General features: G+C 43.6%; 1 protein-coding gene across 2 annotated transcripts in view; it reads left to right on the forward strand.

Annotated features, from left to right (window-relative positions):
• PDE8A (phosphodiesterase 8A) overlaps nucleotides 1-21,922 on the forward strand; it is a 181,998-nt gene that overhangs the window by 148,312 nt on the left and 11,764 nt on the right. For both annotated transcript variants that reach the window (XM_067471427.1, XM_067471428.1), the window contains exons 9-17: nucleotides 3,210-3,298; nucleotides 5,069-5,120; nucleotides 5,222-5,252; nucleotides 7,952-8,029; nucleotides 9,296-9,366; nucleotides 14,556-14,720; nucleotides 15,982-16,030; nucleotides 17,497-17,632; nucleotides 20,571-20,769. In XM_067471427.1, coding sequence (XP_067327528.1) covers nucleotides 3,210-3,298; nucleotides 5,069-5,120; nucleotides 5,222-5,252; nucleotides 7,952-8,029; nucleotides 9,296-9,366; nucleotides 14,556-14,720; nucleotides 15,982-16,030; nucleotides 17,497-17,632; nucleotides 20,571-20,769 — 870 coding nt within the window. The remainder of the gene's footprint in view (nucleotides 1-3,209; nucleotides 3,299-5,068; nucleotides 5,121-5,221; nucleotides 5,253-7,951; nucleotides 8,030-9,295; nucleotides 9,367-14,555; nucleotides 14,721-15,981; nucleotides 16,031-17,496; nucleotides 17,633-20,570; nucleotides 20,770-21,922) is intronic.

Below are 21,922 nucleotides of genomic sequence, written 5' to 3' on the forward strand. Positions count from 1 at the left end.
TTATAGTTCACCTACAATCAAAGAGCAATCTGAACCCTACCAACGATAGAATTGAACCAAACCTACCAGATGAAGTCCAAAACACATGGAGGGCCAAAGTTTGCCCATGCCTGCTCTAGAGTCTGCTTTACTTAAAAAGAAAACTAATTAATCTTTGGGCTTAAACATTCCACATTTTCAATTCTCTATCCTTCTTCAAAATCTAATAAAATATCTCCTGAAGGAGTCTATGGTGGATTAATGCTTCTCAAGTGTCTGTCTAAATATAGCTCTAGTCCACATGAAACAAAGCAACTAATATAGATCCTGCTCTTGGGCTCATGATCAAAGGAAAGATCACGATAGCGCAGGAATAACAAGAAAACGGCAGCAGATCAGTGAGAGTGGAGATGAAAGCCCTCTTTGTGTGCTTTTACAATCTGGGCATTAATAAACTCTAATGCTGTTTATATATATATATATATATATATATATATATATATATATATATCTGGTTGTTTATTTTGTCACATGCATCTTATGCAGATTTTTAACGAGTCTACTCTACTGCATTATAACTTGCCTAGAAATTTTCTAACTGCTAGGTTGGCAGAAGCTGGGGCTAACAGCGGGAGCTCACCCCGCTCCTCGGATTCAAACCACCGACATTTCAGTCATTAGTGCAGCTACTGTGAACAACAGGACGTGGATAGAAAAAGATAAAGCAAAAAATAGATAGTTAGCATGCCTTATCAAGAGCAGAGCCTCTGCTAGTGCAGCAGGTTAAACCGCTGAGCTGTTGAACTTGCTGACTGAAAGGTTGGTGATTTGAATCCGGGGAGTGGGGTGAGCTCCTGCTGTTAGCTCCAGCTTCTGCCAACCTAGCGGTTCGAAAACATGCAAATGTGAGTAGATCAATAGGTACAGGAAATCTCAGATTTTGGGATTCTGTGGCCTGTCAGAAAACTCAGATCTCCCACAACTCAAACTGTTGAAGCTAAAAGATAAATATTTGCCCAAGAGCCTAATCTGAATTCCAAAAGTAAAAGTGTTATGGACTCTGTTTTCTACTCCAAAACCCAATTTCACAGGGTGTCCCTGGATTTTGATGAAACTATCCCTTCCCGGCGGTGCAGCAGGTTAAACTGCTGAGATGCTGAACTTGCTGACCGAAAGGTTGGCAGTTTGAATCTGAGGAGTGGGGTGAGCTTACGCTATTAGTCCCATCTTCTGCCAACCTAGCAGTTCAAAAACATGAACATGTGAGTAGATCAATAGGAACTGCTACAATGGGCAGGAAACAGTGCCAGCATGCAGTCATGCTGGCCACATGACTTAGGAGGCGTCTATGGACAACGTTGGCTCTTCGGCTTAGAAATGGAGATGAGCACCAACCCCCAGAGTCGGACATGGCTAGAACTAATGTCAAGGGAAAACCTTTGTCTTTATCAAGAATGCTTGTAATGCTCATATCTAATTATCATACACAAAAAGCAGTGCCAGTCCCAGACATTTCTCTCCCAGAGTCAGAAGAGTTCCTTGTGTTTACCCCAAACAAAGCGCATGATATTCAAAGCAACCCAAATTATTTTGGCACATGAGGCACCAAATTCCACAAACAGCTCTCTTGATCTGTATTGTCGAAGGCTTTCATGGCTGGAATCACTGGGTTGTTGTAGTTTTTTCGGGCTATATGGCCATGGTCTAGAGGCATTCTCTCCTGACGTTTCGCCTGCATCTATGGCAAGCATTTCAACAGAAAGGAGGAAACCATGAAAATGAACAAAATCTGGCTACCAGTATTAAAAAACCCTAAAATTACAACAGCACAACAACAGAGAGGAAACAAGCAAGGACATCTAATCACCTCTCAACAAAAGATTGCTCCAGGCACTGTCAGGCCATTATATGCTAATCAAGGCCTTCTTTGGAAGCTTTTAAGCAGAGGCTGGATGGCCATTTGTCAGGGGTGATTTGAATGCAATATTCCTGCTTCTTGGCAGGGAGTTGGACTGGATGGCCCATGAGGTCTCTTCCAACTCTTTGATTCTAGGATTCTATGATTCTAAGGTGGTCAGTGGAAACATTCATACCTAGCTCCAGCAGACAAGAGTCCTTTGTCCCACCCTGGTCATTCCACAGATATATAAATCCAATTTCCTAGTTCCAACAGACCTCACTACCTTTGAGGATGCTTGCCATAGATGCAGGCGAAATGTCAGGAGAGAATGCATCTAGACCATGGCCCTATAGCCCGAAAAAACTACAACAACCCAGCTCTCTTGATCACTCACATTTTGAAATAATACATCAAAAAGAGACAAGGCTGAGTGGAGATATGATAGCCATGTATAAATATGTGAAAGGAAGCCACAGGGAGGAGGGAGCAGGCTTGTTTTCCGCTTCCTTGGAGACTAGGACGCGGAACAATGGCTTCAAACTCCAAGAAAGGAGATTCCATCTGAACATGAGGAAGAACTTCCTGACTGTGAGAGCCATTCAGCAGTGGAACTCTCTGCCCCGGAGTGTGGTGGAGGCTCCTTCTTTGGAAACTCATAGGGCAAGTTCTCCACACACTTGGATCATTTTAGTTGCCCTAGTGTGGACACATTCCAGCGTGTCAACATGTCTCCTCTCTGCCTTCTCTTTTGAAAGCTAAACATACCCAGGTCCTTAAGCCGCTCCTCATAAGGCTTGTTCTCCAGACCCTTGATCATTTTAGTTGCCCTCCTTTGGACACATTCTAGCTTGTCAACATGCCTCCTCTCCGCCTTCTCTTCTGAAGGCTAAACATGCCCAGCTCCTTAAGCCGCTCCTCATAGGGCTTGTTCTCCAGACCCTTGATCATTTGAGTCGCCCTCCTCTGGACACATCCCAGCTTGTCAATATCTCTCTTGAATTGTGATGCCCAGAATTGGACACAATATTCCAGGTGTGGTCTAACCAAGATGCGAGTATAGTCTGATGATCGTTGTCCAGGCTTCTTTGCACAGTGGCACATTTTGCATGTTTATATGCACTCATACCTTCATGTGGTTTGAAGGGAGGAATCCCTTATAAAAGGAAGGAATCTCTCATGATACAATCTTCTTCAAAAAGGAAATATGCGGAGAATATATTAAGTAAACTGTAAGAATGTATGAAGATAGACTTGTAGATACTTTGAGAGTAGTCTGCATGCTGTAATAGCCTGAGCATCATTCTTATTTACCCTTGGATCTCATCCACAGGAATGGCAAGGAACTTATTACACCAAAAAGAAAAATGGAGAGAGCATACAACAAAATGTGAAGATCATACCTGTCTTTGGACAGGGAGGGTAAGCCTGAAAATCAACATGTTGTATTGGTATAGAGTCTATTAAAGATTATACAGAAAACTGAATCTATTGTGTGCGTTTGGATAGAGTCACCAAAATACAAACGTTGGAAATAACATGTTAAAGATTAATTTGTTGTCCCTAATTCGATTTAAAATATGCTATTCTGATGGGGCTGCAGTGGCACACTGAGCTGCAGAACTTGTTGACTGGAAGGTTGGCGATTCAAATCTGGGAAGTGGGGTGAGCTCCTGCTGTTAGCCCCAGCTTCTGCCAACCTAGCAGTTTGCAAATATGCAAATGTGAGTAGATCAATAGCTACTGCTCCGGTGGGAAGGTAACAGTGCTCCATACAGTCATGCCGGCCACATGACCTTGGAGGTGTCTACGGACAACGCCGGCTCTTTGGCTTAGAAAGAGTCGGACTCGACTAGACTTGATGCCAAGGGAAAACCTACATGTTAAAGGGTTAATTTGTTGTCCCTAATTCGATTTAAAATATGCTATCCGGATGGGGCTGCAGTGGCACAATGGTTTAAACCACTGAGCTGCAGAACTTGTTGACTGGAAGGTTGGTGATTCAAATCCGGGAAGTGGGGTGAGCTCCTGCTGTTAGCCCCAGCTTCTGCCAACCTAGCAGTTTGCAAATATGCAAATGTGAGTAGATCAATAGGTACTGCTCCGGCTGGAAGGTAACAGTGCTCCATACAGTCATGCCGGCCACATGACCTTGGAGGTGTCTACGGACAACGCCGGCACTTTGGCTTAGAAAGAGTCGGACTCGACTAGACTTGATGTCAAGGGAAAACCTACATGTTAAAGGGTTAATTTGTTGTCCCTAATTCGATTTAAAATATGCTATCCGGATGGGGCTGCAGTGCACAGTGGTTTAAACGCCTGAGCTGCAGAACTTGTTGACTGGAAGGTTGATGATTCAAATCCGGGAAGTGGGGTGAGCTCCTGCTGTTAGCCCCAGCTTCTGCTGACCTAGCAATTCGAAAACATGCAAATGTGAGTAGATCAATAGGTACTGCTCCGACTGGAAGGTAACAGTGCTCCATGCAGTCATGCCAGCCACATGACCTTGGAGGTGTCTACGGACAACGCCGGCTCTTTGGCTTAGAAAGAGTCGGACTCGACTAGACTTGATGTCAAGGGAAAACCTTTGCTATTTTGACGGCTAATTGCTGATGATGTTAATCCTTTTTTCATTACTTTGCAAAGTAGTTTGAAAATGGGATGGAGATATTATTGGCTGTTTTCATTTTTAATTGGGGTTTCAATCTAATTTTAATCATGTTTTGATAATGATTGATATTACCAATAAATACTGCATTTCCTATTAATGTTTTAATGTTAAGAAATTAATTTTCTTTAATGATTTAGCACACAAATCTTATTTAATGTATTGTCGAAGGCTTTCATGGCCGGAATCACTGGGTTGTTGTAGGTCTTTCGGACTGTATGGCCATGTTCTAGAAGCATTCTCTCCTGACGTTTCGCCTGCATCTGTGGCAATCATCCTGAGACGTTGTGAGGCTCTGAGGTTGCTTGCCACAGATGCAGGCGAACCGTCAGGAGAGAATGCTTCTAGAACATGGCCATTCAGCTCGAAAGACCTACAACAACCCACAAATCCTATAGTTTTTAAACTCTGATGTAATTAATTGAAGGAGCTTGATTGTTATTTTTAAAGATTCACATCTTAAGAGAATTTGAGATGCAATCTGAAGTGACAAAATATGTTATTATCCACTTTTTTCCCTACAGAAAGATTAGACACTATGTGTCTCTTAGTAGACCATGCAATGACGTCAACAAGGTAAGCAGGAAAGGTGATATAACTTAATTGATAGCAGGGGAAGGTGCTTTCACGCTTCATGTCTTGACTGATTTTGTCTTTTTCCCCTTCTTGATTTGCAGGCTGACACAGCTCAAGCAGAGTCCCAGACAGGTTGGTTTCTGCAAATTTGTATAAAGAAAATCGATCAAAATTCCTTAAAAATTCACCTGGTTGTTGTACATAATAGAATCCTAGAATCAAAGAGTTGGAAGAGACCTCATGGGCCATCCAGTCCAACCCTCTTCCAAGAAGCAGGAAAGTTGCATTCAAATCACCCCTGACAGATGGCCATCCAGCCTCTGTTTAAACACTTCCAAAGAAGGAGCCTCCACCACACTCCGGGGCAGAGAGTTCCACTGCTGAACGGCTCTCACAGTCAGGAAGTTCTTCCTCGTGTTCAGATGGAATCTCCTCTCTTGTAGTTTGAAGCCATTGCTCCTTGTCCTAATCTCCAAGCAAGCAGAAAACAAGCTTGCTCCCTCCTCCCTGTGGCTTCCTCTCACATATTTAAACATGGCTATCATATCTCCTCTCAGCCTTCTCTTCTTCAGGCTAAACATGCCCAGCTCCTTAAGCCGCTCCTCATAGGGCTTGTTCTCCAGACCCTTGATCATTTTAGTTGCCCTCTTCTGGACACATTCCAGCTTGTCAATCTCTCTCCTTCAGCAACCTGTCCTCAAATTCTCCATCTCCTTCTCCTTCTCCTCCTCCTCTTCCTCCTTATTCTCCTCCTCCTCATAGAATCATAGAATCAAAGAGTTGGAAGAGACCTCATGGGCCATCCAGTCCAACCCCATTCTGCCAAGAAGCAGGAATATTGCATTCAAATCACCCCTGACAGATGGCCATCCAGCCTCTGCTTAAAAGCTTCCAAAGAAGGAGCCTCCACCACACTCCGGGGCAGAGAGTTCCACTGTTGAACACCTCTCACAGTCAGGAAGTTCTTCCTCGTGTTCAGATGGAATCTCCTCTCTTGTAGTTTGAAGCCATTGTTCCATTGCGTCCTAGTCTCCCAAGGAAGCAGAAAATAAGTTCGCTCCCTCCTCCCTGTGGCTTCCTCTCACATATTTATACATGGCTATCATATCTCCTCTCAGCCTTCTCTTCTTCAGGCTAAACATGCCCAGCTCCTGAAGCCGCTCCTCATAGGGCTTGTTCTCCAGAACCTTGATCATTTTAGTCGCCCTCCCCTGGACACATTCCAGCTGGTCAATATCTCTCTTGAGCTGTGGTGCCCAGAATTGGACACAATATTCCAGGTGTGGTCTAACCAAAGCAGAATAGAGCATGGGGAGCACATCTAGATACTATGCTCCTATTGATGCAGGCCAAAATCCCATTGGCTTTTTTTGCCGCCACATGATATTGTTGGCTCATTTTTAACTTGTTGTCCATGAGGACTCCAAGATCTTTTTCACACGTACTGCTCTCGAGCCAGGCATCCCCCATTTTGTATCTTTGCATTTCGTTTTTCCTGCCAATCGTACAGTTGGAAGAGACCTCCTGGGCAATCCAGTCCAATCCCCTGCCAAAAAGCAGGAAAATCACATTCAAAGCACCCCTGACAGATGGCCATCCAGCCTCTGTTTAAAAGCCTCCAAAGAAGGAGTCTCCACCACACTTTGGGGCAGAGAGTTCCACTGCTGACTTCCTAACTGCTCTCACAGTTAGGAAGTCAAGGTGGTTCCAAGGGCGATTGGCACACTGGGTGCAGTGCCTAAAGACCTTGGCCTGCACTTAAAAACAATCGGTGCCGACAAAATTACCATCTGTCAGCTCCTACTTGGATCTGCACGCATTATTCACCAATACATCACACAGTCCTAGACACTTGGGAAGGGTCCGACGTGTGATCCAATACAACAGCCAGCAGTATGGATTGTCGATGTTGCAATCCCAGGTGACAGCAGGATTGAAGAGAAAGAACTGGAAAAGCTGACACAATATGAGGATTTAAAGATCGAACTGCAAAGACTCTGGCACAAATCAGTTAAGGTGGTCCCAGTGGTGATTGGCACACTGGGTGCAGTGCCTAAAGACCTTGGCCTGTACTTAAACACAATCGGCGCTGACAAGATTACCATCTGCCAGCTGCAAAAGGCCACCTTACTGGGATCTGCACACATTATTCACTGATACATCACACAGTCCTAGACACTTGGGAAGTGTCCGATGTGTGATCCAATATAACAGCCAGCAGAGCGTCTGCTGTGGACTCATCTTGTTGTGTTACTACTACTACTACTAATAATAATAATAATAATAATATATTTTGGAATATCTAGGCCCTTGAGCCCTCGGTGGTTAAACCACTGAGCTGCTAAACTTGCTGACCAAAAGGCTGGAAGTTCAAATCTTTGTAGTAGGGTGAGCTCCAGCTGTTAACCCTAGCTTCTGCCAACCTAGCAGTTTGAAAACATGCAAATGTGAGTAGATTGATAGGTACTGCTTCTGCGGGAAGGTAACAGCACTCCATGCAATCAGGCCAGCTACATGACCTTGGAGGCATCTACGCAAGAAGATCACGCAGACGGACTACAAGCAGAGGCACAACACCATTGCTCAGATGATTCATTGGAACATGTGTGATTGAATACAAAATATTTATTATTTATTTTATTTACCGTATTTCCTATTTTTCTCACCTTGGAGTGGACTCAAGGTGCCCTTACAATAGAAGCCAACATAGTATTCTTGTTTCCTGTGTTGTGTATTAAATAATAATAATAATCATCATCATCATCACCATCTTGTTGTGTATCTAATAATAATAATAATAATAATAATAGGATGTCTCCTTGTTTCCATAGATAACCAGAGTTGCAAGCATAAAGACAGGAGGAAAGGGTCTTTAGATGTCCGATCGACCACTTCTCGGGGCAGCGATGGTACGTATTTGCATTTTCTTGCAGACTGGAACAAAACCAAGTCAATGATTTTTTTTTTCATGTCAGGAGCAACTTGAGAAACTGCAAGTCACTTTTGTTGTGAGAGAATTGACCATCTGTAAGGACTTCCTTAAAGTCCTTATCTGTGTCAGATTACTTATTTATGGGTTGTTGTGAGTTTTCCGGGCTGTATGGTCATGTTCCAGAAGCATTCTCTCCTGATGTTTCGCCCACATCTATGGCAGGCTTCCTCAGAGGTTGTGAGGACTATTGGAAACTAAGAAAGTGGGGTTTACATATCTGTGGAATAAGGTCCAGGGTGGGAGAGAAAACTTTTGTATGTTGGAGGCAGGTATGAATGTTGCAACTGGCCACCTTGATTAGCACTGAATAGCCTTGCAGCTTCAAACCTGGCTGCTTCCTGCCAGAGGAAATCCTTTGTTGGGAGGTGTCAGGAAACAATCAGGGCCAGCTAACACCTCCCAACAAAGGATTCCCCCAGGAAGGAAGTTTTACCATCCTTTGGGAGGCGTCTCTCATGTCCCCACATGAGAAGCTGGAGCTGACAGACAGAAGCTCACCTCACTCCCCAGATAGGAAACAATAACCTTTTGGTCAGCAGTCCTGCCAGCACAAAGGTTCAACCCATTGTACCACTGTGGGCTCCACTATGATGATGATGATGATGATGATGATGGCAGAGGATGAGGCAAATGTACATAGATTATCATAAGCTATCACTGTTTGATGATTGGTTATTATTGGAGAACACAGAAATGCTGGACCACTCCAACAGCCACCATGTCAGACTACACAGAGAAGCCATTGAAATCCACAAGAAGCATGTGGACAATTTCAACAGAAAGGAAGAGACCATGAAAATGAACAAAATCTGGCTACCAGTATTTAAAAAACTCTAAAATTAGAACAGCACAACAACAGAGAGGAAACGAACAAGGACATCTAATCACCTCTTAACAAAAGATTGCTCCAGGCACTGCCAAGAATTAAATGCTAATCAAGGTGGTTAGTTGAAACATTCACACCTAGCTCCAACAGACAAGAGTCCTTTGTCCCACCCTGGTCTTTCCACAGATATATAAACCCATTTTCCTAGTTCCAACAGACCTCACTACCTCTGAGGATGCTTGCCATAGATGCAGGCGAAACGTCAGGAGAGAATGCCTCTAGAACATGGCCATATAGCCCGAAAAAAACCTACAACAACCTACAGATGATTGATTTCATTTCATTTTTTCCTGATAGGCAGTTCACAAAGAAGGCATTCATCGATGGCCAGGATACATTCCATGACAATTGAAGCACCTATTACGAAGGTGGGCTGCCTTAGTTATGCTTTGCTTTGGATCAAACGACTAATTATTTTTCATAAGATTAATTGTTTTTCATAAGAAATATAGAGAGCAAAAATGTAGTATTGTATCTTGATATTTTGATACCAATACCTCTAATTTTTAATTTTTTAAATATATTTTGTGGCACTATTTGATAGATGATTATAGATTTTTCTTTTGGCTATAAACCAGGCATGAGCAAATTTCGGTCCTCCAGGTGTTTAGGACTTCAAGTCCCACAATTCTTAACGCTGTTAGGAATTGTGGGAGTTGAAGTCCAAAACACCTGGAGGACCAAACTTTGCCCATGCCTGCTGTAACCTGTAACCTGCCTGGTAATAATAACATTGGAAATGGAATTTTTCTCTTGTTGTCATACTTCTACACTATTTCCATTCATGGAGCTATATGAGAGGACAATCTACTTCTTATATATGTTGGTTTATTTTTCAGCAATTGATATAATTTATAATGCATATTTATAGACTAATGCATATCTTATAGACCAGTGTTTCTCAACCTGGGGGTCGGGACCCCTGTGGGGTCGTGAGAGGGTGTCAGAGGGATCACCAAAGACTATAAGAAAACACAGTATTTTCTGTTGGTTATGGGGGTTCTATGTGGGAAGTTTGGCCCAGTTCTATCATTGGTGGGATTCAGAATGCTCTTTGATTGTAAGTCAACTACAAATCCCAGCAACTCAACTCCGGAATGTCAAGGTCTATTTTCCCCAACTCCACCAGTGTTCACAATTGGGCATATTGAGTATTTGTACCAAGTTTGGTCCAGATCCATCATTGTTTGGATCTACAATGCTCTCTGGATGTTGGTGAACTACAACTCCCAGCAACTACAACTCCTGAATGTCCAGGTCTATCCCCCCCCCCCCCCCAACTCCACATTGGGCACATTGAGTGTCTGTGCCAAGTTTGGTCCATATCCATCATTGCTTGAGTCCACAGTGCTCTCTGGATGTAGGTGAACTTCAATTCCAAAACTCAAGGTCAATGCCCACCAAACCCTTCCAGTATTTTCTCTTGGCCATGGGCGTCCTGTGTGCCAAGTTTGGTTCAGTTGCATCATTGGTGGAGTTTAGAATGCTCTTTGATTGTAGGTGAACTACAAATCCCAGCAACTACAATACCCAAATGACAAAATCAATTATCCCTTCCTCAACCCCATTGATTTTCAAATTTGGGCACATTGCGTATTTCTATCAAATACATTCTGCATATCAGATATTTATATGATGATTCATAACAGTAGCAAAATTACAGTTGTGAAGTAGCAACAAAAATAATTTTATGGCTGGGGGTTCCCACAACATGAACAACTGTATTAAGGGGTCGTGGCATTAGGAAGGTTGAGAAACACTGTTATAGACTGAACAACGAGAAGCTGAGATGTCCTGCAGTTTGTATGAGTGCCATGAACTCCATTTCCAAAAGAGATTCAGCACCTTGGATAGTTCTTCTAAAGCTAGGTTAGGTTGGCTTGGTTTGGATCAGTGGTTCTCAACCTGGGGGTCGGGACCCCAAGGGGGGTCGCGAGGGGGTTTCAGAGGAGTCGCCAAAGACCATCAGAAAGCACAGTCTTTCCTGTTGGACATGGGGGTTCTGTGTGGGAAGTGTGGCCCAATTCTATTGTTGGTGGGGTTCAGAATATTTTTTGATTGTAAGTGATCTATACATCCCAGCAACTACAACTCCCAAATATCAAGGTCTATTTCCCCCCAAACTCTACTAGTGTTTACATTTGGGCATATTGAGTATTCATGCCAAGTTTGGTCCTGATCCATCATTGTTTGAGTCCACAGTGCTCTCAGGATGTAGGTGAACTACAACTCCAAAACTCTAGGTCAGTGCCCACCAAACCCTTCCAGTATTTTCTCTTGGCCATGGGAGTCCTGTGTGCCAAGTTTGGTTCACTTGCATCATTGGTGGAGTTCAGAATGCTCTTTGATTTTAGGTTAACTACAAATCCCAGCAACTACAATACCCAAATGACAAAATCAGTTATTCCCCCCTCAACCCCACCATTTTTCAAATTTGGGCATATTGTGTATTTCATCAAATACATCCTGCATATCAGATATTTATATGATGATCCATAACAGTAGCAAAATTACAGTTGTGAAGTAGGAACGAAAATAATTTTACGGCTGGGGGTCCCCACAACATGAGGAACTATATTAAGGGGTCGTGGCATTAGGAAGGTTGAGAAACACTGTTATAGACTGTACAACGAGAAGCTGAGATGTCCTGCAGTTTGTATGAGTGCCATGACGTGCTCGCTTTGGCAGCACATATACTAAAATTGGTATTAGTGCCATGAACTCCATTTCCAAAAGAGATTCAGCACCTTGGATAGTTCTTCTAAAGCTAGGTTAGGTTGGCTTAGTTTGGATATAACATTAAATCATGGCTAGCTGCTAAATGAATATGAAAATCCTTGATATATTTATTTATTTACTGCATTAATATCCCACCCTTCTCACCCCAAAAAAAGACACAGTTTTATGCCACATATATTTTATTTATTTATTTATTTATTATTTGAACTTATTTGAACTTATATGCCGCCACTCCCCTGGGGCTCGGAGCGGCTTACAAGAATGGCTAAAATCGAACACAATCCCTTTTTATTGATGAAAAATGGTTACAAAATAGAGGAAAATACAAAGTCAAAAATCCACAGTAAAACTCAGCAGTCAGGAATATCTCAGAACTAGATCAAAATTCCAAAAGCAATACTATAAAAGCCTGGAACCTGTTAGCATTTCACTAACCGTACTTGGAAACTAGAAGCCTCTGGGAATGCAGGCCGTGGGACATGGGAAATCTGCCAAGGTATTGCCTCAGTCTAAACAATGCTTGATCTAACGAGACGGCCCGGGGAGAGACACTTAAAACTAAAGAAACTGTTTCGGGACACGCCTCCAGGCTTTGAAGCCTGTGCCTCCCTTTCCTTTAATCTGCTTGACCTTCGCAGACTCTGCGATTCACTCCTGTTTTTCCAAATCTGTCCTTTTCTATCCTCATTAAAAAAGGCAGGTGCTAGCTCCTCTGGAGAGCTATCACCGCCTGAATCTGAAACATTCTCATCAGGCTGTGCAGTTTCACTTTCCAAGCCACTGACCTCAGAATCAACAGTTTCCAAACCATCAGGGAAAACTACATGTTCAGTAGCCTGTTCAGTTGCATCAGGAAATACAATCAGAGAATCAGGTTCAGGTTCACACGCAGGCTGAACCCCAGCACCCTTGAAGATGGCCAGGAAACGTAATTGGTCCAATGAGCAGCAGCCAGATTACTAACTGGTGGCAATAACAGGGAGCGGTCAACCCCCCTGTTTAAGGAGCTCCATTCGCTGCTGTTTATTTTGCAGTCCCAATTCAAGGTGCAGGTTCTTACCTACAAGGCTCTGAACAGTTTGAGACCTGCCTACCTTCATGACCACATCTCCTTTTACGAACCTACACGATCTCTTTGATCTTCCAGAGAGGCCCTTCTCTCGCTCCCGCCCCCATCGCAAGTGCGACTTGTGGGGATGAGGGAGAGGGCCTTCTCCGTGGTGGTCCCCCGGCTTTGGAACTCGCTCCCCAGAGAAATCAGGCAAGTCCCCACTCTGGCAGTCTTTAGGAAGAATCTGAAAACTTGGCTATTCCAGTGTGCTTTCAATGAATGAATAATAACCCCTGATCCTGACCAAACCCTGCATAAAATGTCCTCTGAAGCACTTTATTCTACCTTTCAGTGCAATTAAACTTCATTTTTGTCCCTCTGATCCTTGTTTAGATACACTACTTGGCCTGTTTACCCAGTGTTTTTAAACTTGTAATTCTTGCAACTCACCCTGTACAATTACTGTTATTTTATATTGTTTGGTGTGTTCATCTATATTGTTTTTGTATTTTTTAAATTATATTCTACTGTCTGTATTTTATGTTGTATATTTGTTCTGATGTACTATTGGGCTTGGCCTCATGTAAGCCGCCCCAAGTCCCCTTGGGGAGATGGTGGCGGTGTATAAATAAAGTCTTCTTCTTCTTCTTCTTCTTCTTCTTCTTATTATTATTATTATTATTATTAATTACATTTTCTACTTGAAAGATGCAACTGTCTTTCAGGCTGCATAGGTCAACAGCAAGCTAGACTATTAATGGTTGGGAGCTCACTCTGACCTGGGCTTCAAACTCATGTCCTCTTAGTCAGTAGTGATTTAATGCAGCTGGCTACTAACTAGCTGCGTCACAGCCATACATAAATTAAAACAAAACATATACATTAAAACCAAATAATTAAAGCATTACAATCTTAAAACCAATTAATTAAAACCACAAAATCCAAAGTCATATTCCAGGGCCATTCCAGTCATAAATTACACTGGCCCATAGTAACTTAGTGCATTGAAGATTACTGTCCAAAGGTTTGGTCCCACATCCATGTCTTCACTTTCTTTCTGAATGTCAGGAGAGAGGGAGCTGATCTAATTTCACTGGGGACAGAGTTCCATAGCTGAGGGGCCACCCCTGAGAAGGCCATGTCTCTCCTCCCCACCAGTCACACCTGCGAAGGAGGTGGGATCGAGAGTAGGGCCTCCCCAGAAGATCTTAACCTCTGAGTATACTTCTGTCCATGCCAGAGCAATTGAAGAGATTGCCGACACACCTAAGGCTTGTTTAATGCTAATCCATCAATGACATTGTTCTACAGCTAAGCCAATATAGATAACACTGAGATGGGTAGGCCTGTGGTTTCACTCTGTATAAAAGCAGCTTCCTATGTTCTTATTGTGGGAATAGTAAACAGAATGTTCAGTAATTGAATTACTTCTTGGAACTTGTTAGTCTCTTCTTGCCCGCTTTCATGGTACCATAAACCCCTTGTGATAATAGAGGAAATATTATAGTCAGCAAAAAAGTCATAACATTTTTGCGATGGGGTAGATTTACATGTCAATAGAGTGTGGATTTTTGTACTTTTTTAAACAAGAAAAGATGCTTGAAAAGATGGCTTGACGACACTCAGGAACCTAGTTATCCCAGTGTTTGAAAATGTAACTAGAAGACCCACCAAAAATGCTAAATGACAACAAAGCAATGTTCCTAGAAGCATTTGTGGAAGGGAAAGCCAAACTTTATATGGATTTTCTTCTTTCTTTCCACTTAGGTAATCAATATTATCAATGCTGCCCAAGAAAGTAGTCCCATGCCAGTCGCTGAAGCTTTGGATCGAGTCCTTGAGATCTTGAGGACTACCGAGTTGTATTCTCCTCAACTTGGGACAAAAGATGAAGACCCACATACGAATGACCTTGTTGGAGGTTTGATGACGGTACGTAGAATCCTACAATGTTCATTTTGGAAATGTCACGTAGAATCGTAGACTTGAAGATACTTGAAGGTGTAATTGGGCACAGTAACTAGGGCCAGATCATTTGAAGTTCTCATGGATGAAACAATCCCATAAATTTATTTATTTATCGTGTCAGGAGCAGACCAAACAGTTGCATTGCATTTTTAAAACAAACAAACAAACAAAACACAAAGTTTGCAAGCTTGGTAGTTGATTAAATGTCCTTTGACCAGTAGCTGGCCACGTGGAGTGCCTCTGGTGTTGCTGCAAGAAGGTCCTCCATTGTGCATGTGGCAGGGCTCAGGTTGCATCGCAGAAGATAGTCTGTAGTTTGCCCTTCTCCACACTCGCATGTCGTGGATTCCACTTTGTGCCCCCATTTCCTAAGGTTGGCTCTGGATCTCGTGGTGCCAGAGCCAACCTTCCAAGTCGCCCAGTTTTCTGTGTGCCCAGGAGGGCGTCTCTCATTTGGTTTCAGCCATTGATTGAGGTTCTGGGTTTGAGCCTGCCACTTTTGGACTCTTGCTTGCTAAGTGAGTGTCTCTGTAGATCTTAGAAAACTATTTGTTGATTTAAGTCCTTGACGTGCTGGCTGATACCCAAACAGGGGATGAGCTGGAGATGTCTCTGCCTTGGTCCTTTCACTATTGGCTGCTACTTCCTGGTGGATGTCAGGTGGTGCAATACCGGCTAAGCAGTGTAATTTCTCCAGTGTGTAGGGCGCAGACACCCCGTGATAATGCGGCATGTTTCATTAAGAGCCACATCCACTGTTTCAGCGTGGTGAGATGTGTTCCAAACTGGGCATGCGTACTCAGCAGCAGAGTAGCACAGCGCAAGGGCAGATGTCTTCACTGTGTCTGGTTGTGATCCTCAGGTTGTGCCAGTCAGCTTTCGTATGATATTGTTTGTAGCACCCACCTTTTGCTTGATATTCAGGCAGTGCTTCTTGTAGGTCAGAGCCCATAAATTGACACCTTGCTTTGTATTATATTGCATTTTATTTGGATTTTACAATTGTACTATATAGTTATATATATATTTATTATTCCTTCCCTCTGTGTATATACATATATTTTTATATTATATACCTTTGCCAAGATCCATTATTTTTGGTGTTTCTGTTTATAAAATGTTATGTACATTGATGACATTATATAAATAAATGATTTTTTTTCTTTCAGCTAGAATAGTAAAGAGAAACAATTTTATGATTTTTATTATTTTTATTCCTAAACAGGATGGCTTGCGAAGATTATCAGGGAATGAATATATATTAGCAGCAAAACGTAAGTGTAAGGTGTCTTTCTCAGTATTGCGGCTAGTCGCTGTTCGCTAGACTTGTGCATTTGAACAGAATCACTATGTGTTCCTGTTTGTTTCATTGGTAAGGCCCTGTTTTAGTTTTCAAATACCTCTCCCAAAAACAGGCACCTTTCTGAATGAGCTTTTTTTGTCTGAAAAAAATGAATATTTTTGGCCCATTGGCAGCAAAGTACCAGTACCTGCCAGGCTTACTGCCGAGCACTGAATAAGAGGCATTTGGCACTCAACTGTAAGCTCAGCTAGGGCCTGGTAGGGTCTAAAGCAGAGTGCCCTGAGTGTGCTGAGCACCAAAAAAGAGGTGTTTGATGATTGGCACTTAGCTGTCGGCCCTGCCAGGGTTTACAGCTGAGCGCCCTGAGCACCAAGCGCCTTGCTAGAGCCTACAACCAAGCACCAAGTGCTGAAAATCAGCCGACGAAATGGTTACCATTCCCACTTTCCTTTTGTTTCACTGATATTTCCGTGCCAGAGGGGAATGTACTGTTAGAATCATAAAATCATAGAATCTGTAAATGCCCCTCGATTGCCACTTGAGGAGCGCCCCCTCAGCTCACAACAGCCCTAGCAGTCCGGGGGGAGCCTCGGCTTTCTTGCCTCACTGCCGGGCAATCCTCTTCCCAAAGGGGCCGGGCCCTTGAGCCTCGCCTAGCCCCTCTCGTTCCTGCTCCACCTGGCCATCGGGTGCGCGAGCAGAGCCGGTGCTCAATCATTCTCCATGTTCGATCCCTTCCCCATAACCGGCTCCCTTTCCCAATCCCCCGGCACTCCACCCACCTCCTCTTCTCTCCCCAATGTGCCGCCGTGCCTGGCCCGCTTCGGGTCCGGAGGCGTGTCTGAAGACCCCAGCGTAGCGCACCAAAAGTCTCTTCTCCTGACTTTCTTTTCAGCCATTAGGACCAAGAGAGAGAGAGAGAGAGAGCCCCTCCGGCTGGAGGTATCTTCCACTTCCGCTCCCTCCTTTGTTTTTGCGCCTACCTTCAGGAAAGGTGGGCATCTCCACCTCTCTCTCTCTCTCTCTCTCTTGGTCCCAATGGCTGAGGAGAAAGTCAGAAGAAGAGGTGACTTTTGGGGTCTTCAAGCACACCTCCGGACCCAAAGCGGGCCAGGCAAGGGAGCAAGTGCGGCAAGTGTAGTTACTGGGATGTATAGTTCACCTACAATCAAAGAGCATTCTGAACTCCACCAATGATGGAATTGAACCAAATATGGCACACAGAACTCCCACGACGAAAATATATATCAATGATTGGTTGGGGGGGGGGGGCGCCAAAATACTGTTTGCTTACCGTTGAAAATTACCTAGGGCCGTCTCTGCTCCCACCCAATTGCTAACCAAAACAGACCCTGCTAAGCTTCCAAGATGAGACAGAGTCTGGTCGTAGAGCATACCTCTCATATTTGTTTTCCTACTGTCTGTTGTATCTTCCAGAAACTCATCCGGTTCCAGGCAGTTTAATCTCCCCAATCTCCCTTAATGACATACCACCTAGGATAGCAGAAGCAATGGAGAATGAAGAACATTGGGACTTTAACATTTTCGAATTGGAAGCAGCGACCCATAAAAGGTTTGTTAGAAAGAAAACAAAACAGCATGCAGTGAAGCGGGATAGACTTGCATTCCATTTTTATTCCTTCCTTCAAAAAGTTCAGGCTGTATATTCCTCTCCCTCTGTATTTTTTTCCCTTATAACACAGATTGGGTTGAATGAGGGCAAATGATCAGAGGTTAACAACATCCTTTAACGTTGTTATGATCAAATCTTAAATACAGAAATTGTAATTCTAATCCATAAATAAGTAATCTCACACAAAAAGCGGGATACTTTGAGGAACTCCACCATTCTGCTTGGCTTGGGAATTATAATATTCTGTGGACAAGCATCTGTTTTGCAGATAGTACTTTATTGGTTACAAGCAGCAAAGGCAAAGTATAGATATATTTTTGAAGGCTTTGAAGGCCGGAAGCACTGGAACTGTGGCGCAGCTGGCTGAGTGTCAGCTGCATTAAGATCACTCTGACCAAAAGGTCATGAGTTCGAAGCCAGCCCGTGTTGGAGTGGGTTTCCAACCAATTGTGTGTAGCCTGTTGTCGACCTTTGCAACCCGAAAGACTGTTGCATCTGTTAAGTAGGAAAATTAGGTACCACCTTAAAAGTGTGGGGAGACTAAATTAACTGATTTATGAGGCCATAAAGAAGACTCCAGCAAAGCATTCCAGCAGGGAAGCATGCGGGGAATGCGGAAGTGCTTCATCAGCATCGCAGATGGACGAGGAAAGTGACAGCTCCCCTGAAAAAGTTAAATAGCCTCTGTGTATGTCTGTATATGTTTGTATGTACACTGTAATCCGCCCTGAGTCCCCTGCGGGGTGAGAAGGGCGGAATATAAAAACTATTTATTTATCATGTCATCTGCAACCAGAACATTGTATTACATTTCTAACAGAACAAAACAAACAAACAGATTAAAAAAACACAAATTTTGCAAACTTGGTAGCTGATTAAATGTCCTTTGACCAGTATCTGGCCACTTGGAGTGCCTCTGGTGTTGCCACAAGAAGGTCCTCCATTGTGCATGTGGCAGGGCTCAGGGTGCATTGCAGCAGGTGGTCAGTGGTTTGTTCTTCTCCGCACTCACATGCCGAGGATTCCACCCAGTAGCCCCATTTCTTGAGGTTGGCTCTGCATCTCGTGGTGCCAGAACGCAGTCTGTTCAGCGCCTTCCAAGTTGCCCAGTCTACTGTGTGCCCAGGGGGGAGTCTCTCATCTGGTATCACCCACGGATTGAGGTGCTGGGTTTGAGCCTGCCACTTTTGAACTCTCGCTTGCTGATGTGTTCTCTGTAGATCTAAGAAAACTATTTCTAGATTTAAGTCGTTGACGTGCTGGCTGATACTCAAACAAGGGATGAGCTGGAGATGTCTCTGCCTTGGTCCTTTCACTATTGGCTGCAACTTCCTGGCGGATGTCAGGTGGTGCAATACCGGCTAGGCAGTGTAATTTCTCCAATGGTGTGGGGCGCAGACACCCTGTGATAATGCGGCATGTCTCATTAAGAGCCACATCCACTGTTTTAGCGTGGTGAGATGTGTTCCACACTGGGCATGCATACTCAGCAGCAGAGTAGCACAGCACAAGAGCAGATGTCTTCACTGTATCTGGTTGTGATCCCCAGGTTGTGCCAGTCAGTTTTCATATGATATTGTTTCTAGCACCCACTTTTTGTTTGATGTTCAGGCAGTGCTTCTTGTAGGTCAGAGAACGCTATATAAAAGCTATAAATAAATAAATCACTGGGTTGTTGTAATATTTTTGGGCTGTATGGCCGTCTTCCAGAACATGGCCATACAGCTTGAAAAACTTAGAACAACCCAAACTATAGATAGGTAATAGGCATGGGCAATCCATGGTTCTAAATGGTTCTAAAGTACTTACAAAACTAGGGGGTGGTGGTGCTTTGCTTCTAAAGTGTTTCTAAAGTTCTGGTGGTGAAAATGTCAAAACTCTAACAGAACTTTCAAAATTTCATTATTATTTCGTTATTGGCGATTTTTATGAGAGAACCAATTAGGAACTGCCATTTATAACAAAATTTTGAAAGTTTTTGTTAGAGTTCTGAAATTTTCACCACCAGAACTTTAGAAACACTTTAGAAGCAAAGCAACAGCGCCCCCTAGTTTTGTAAGTACTTTAGGACCATTTAGAACCATTTAGTCCATGCCTAATAGGTAACATTCAGTGTCAGGACTGAGCAAGGAGCCTCCGATGGTGCAGTGGGTTAAACTAAAGACCAACGGGTCGTAGGTTCAAATCCATGGAGAGTGCGGATGAGCTCCCTCTGTCAGCTCCAGTTCCCATGGGGAGGTGCTGTTGTTTCATTTTTCCATGCTGAGGAGCCTGTTTTCCGTGGGCACCTTCCTGATCAAATTGCTGGCATGTCTTCAGGGATGTCTTTTACCTCCCCGCCAAACTGTACCTATTGATCTTGTTTTCAAACTGCTAGGTAAGCAGAAGCCAGGGCTGACGGTGGGAGCTCACCCTGACCCGCGGTTTGGACTGCCAACTTTCTAGTTGGAAAGATTTTCTGTAGCTGACGGTTTAACCCACTGTGCTAACTGTGGTCCTTGTGACTATTACTTTTGACAGAGACCCTAAGATTACTTTTGTGTCAGAACAGTAACCTGCCCTTTGTATCTTGTGGTATTGCTTTATGAGTGTGTTGCTCTAAAAAAGCAACATTAAAGCAATGAGTTGGACCCTGATCCGACTTCCATTGGCAGAGAGTGCCTCCATCTGACTCTCCATCCAACATGCCACAGTATACTCCATTCTGTGTCGTTCCTTTATTGCATTTGCAAGGCACTGCAGATGCCAAAATCCGGATCCAATCCAATCTAAATCAGTAACTGTGATTGATGTCTGCAAGTTATTGTTATTATTTTGCTTCCATTGCTACAGAGTTGGGAAAGAGGAAATGATCTGCTTCTTTCTCATTTCTCTCCAGGCCTTTAGTTTACCTCGGTCTCAAAATGTTTGCCCGTTTCCAGCTCTGCGAATTCCTTAATTGCTCAGAGTCGACTCTGCGGGCCTGGCTCCAAGTCATCGAAGCCAACTATCACTCGTCCAACGCCTATCATAACTCGACCCACTCGGCTGATGTCCTCCATGCCACTGCCTATTTCCTTTCTAAAGAAAGGGTAAAAGTAAGTGTCCATCTTCCCAAAAGGCCTGGAAGAAAGGGTCCTTAGGAAGAACTGCCGTGTACCGCATCAGGTTATTTGTCAATCTGGCCCAAGGATGGGACATTTAGTTCTGTGGATGTCAACTCTTGGTCATAGAATCATAGAATCAAAGAGTTGGAAGAGACCTCATGGGCCATCCAGTCCAACCCCCTGCCAAGAAGCAGGAATATTGCATTCAAATCACCCCTGACAGATGGCCATCCAGCCCCTGTTTAAAAGCTTCCAAAGAAGGAGCCTCCACCACACTCCGGGGCAGAGAGTTCCACTGCTGAACGGCTCTCACAGTCAGGAAGTTCTTCCTCATGTTCAGATGGAATCTCCTCTCTTGTAGTTTGAAGCCATTGTTTCGCATCCTAGTCTCCAGGGAAGCAGAAAACAAGCTTGCTCCCTCCTCCCTGTGGCTTCCTCTCACATATTTATACATGGCTATCATATCTCCTCTCACCCTTCTCTTCTGAAGGCTAAACATGCCCAGCTCCTTAAGCCGCTCCTCATAGGGCTTGTTCTCCAGACCCTTGATCATTTGAGTCGCCCTCTTCTGGAAATAAGACAGGGCCCATCCCTCCCCTCTTTTCGTAAGAGTTTGAAGACTTAGTGGTTTCAACAAATCTTCAAGAGTGACCAGTGCTAGCTCAGCCCAAACACTGTCAAGACACGACCTAGCCCCCTATATATTACCCTGGCCATTCTCCTAAGAGGCCCCTGGAAATAGCCCGTCCCCGCTTTTGTCGTTTACCTATTACAGTACTGTACCCAAATGCCGGTCCCATCTTATTTCAATTTGTATCAGTTTTGACCCAGTCTTTTTAATTGTCCTGACCCATTCCTTTTCCATGCCCATACAAATAGGCATGAAGAGCAGGCAGGATCTTTTTCTTTTAAGATGTATGTGTTGTTGGGTAATTCTATGCTTATGTTGCTGTTAGTGTTATTTTTTGTTCATGTTGTGACCCTGTATGTTTTGATGCTGTTGCTTTCTTATTAATTATTATGTCCACCAATAACCAATATACAGATATTTTAAAATTCCTTGCAAAGGGGAACAGAAACACCGGGTAAACTGGTGATACAAGTTCATGAATAATCAAAACTGGGAGTGTGAAACCCACAAAAG

The sequence above is a fragment of the Anolis sagrei genome, chromosome 9 (genome assembly GCF_037176765.1).
Source record: "Anolis sagrei isolate rAnoSag1 chromosome 9, rAnoSag1.mat, whole genome shotgun sequence".
Classification (NCBI taxonomy): domain Eukaryota; kingdom Metazoa; phylum Chordata; class Lepidosauria; order Squamata; family Dactyloidae; genus Anolis; species Anolis sagrei.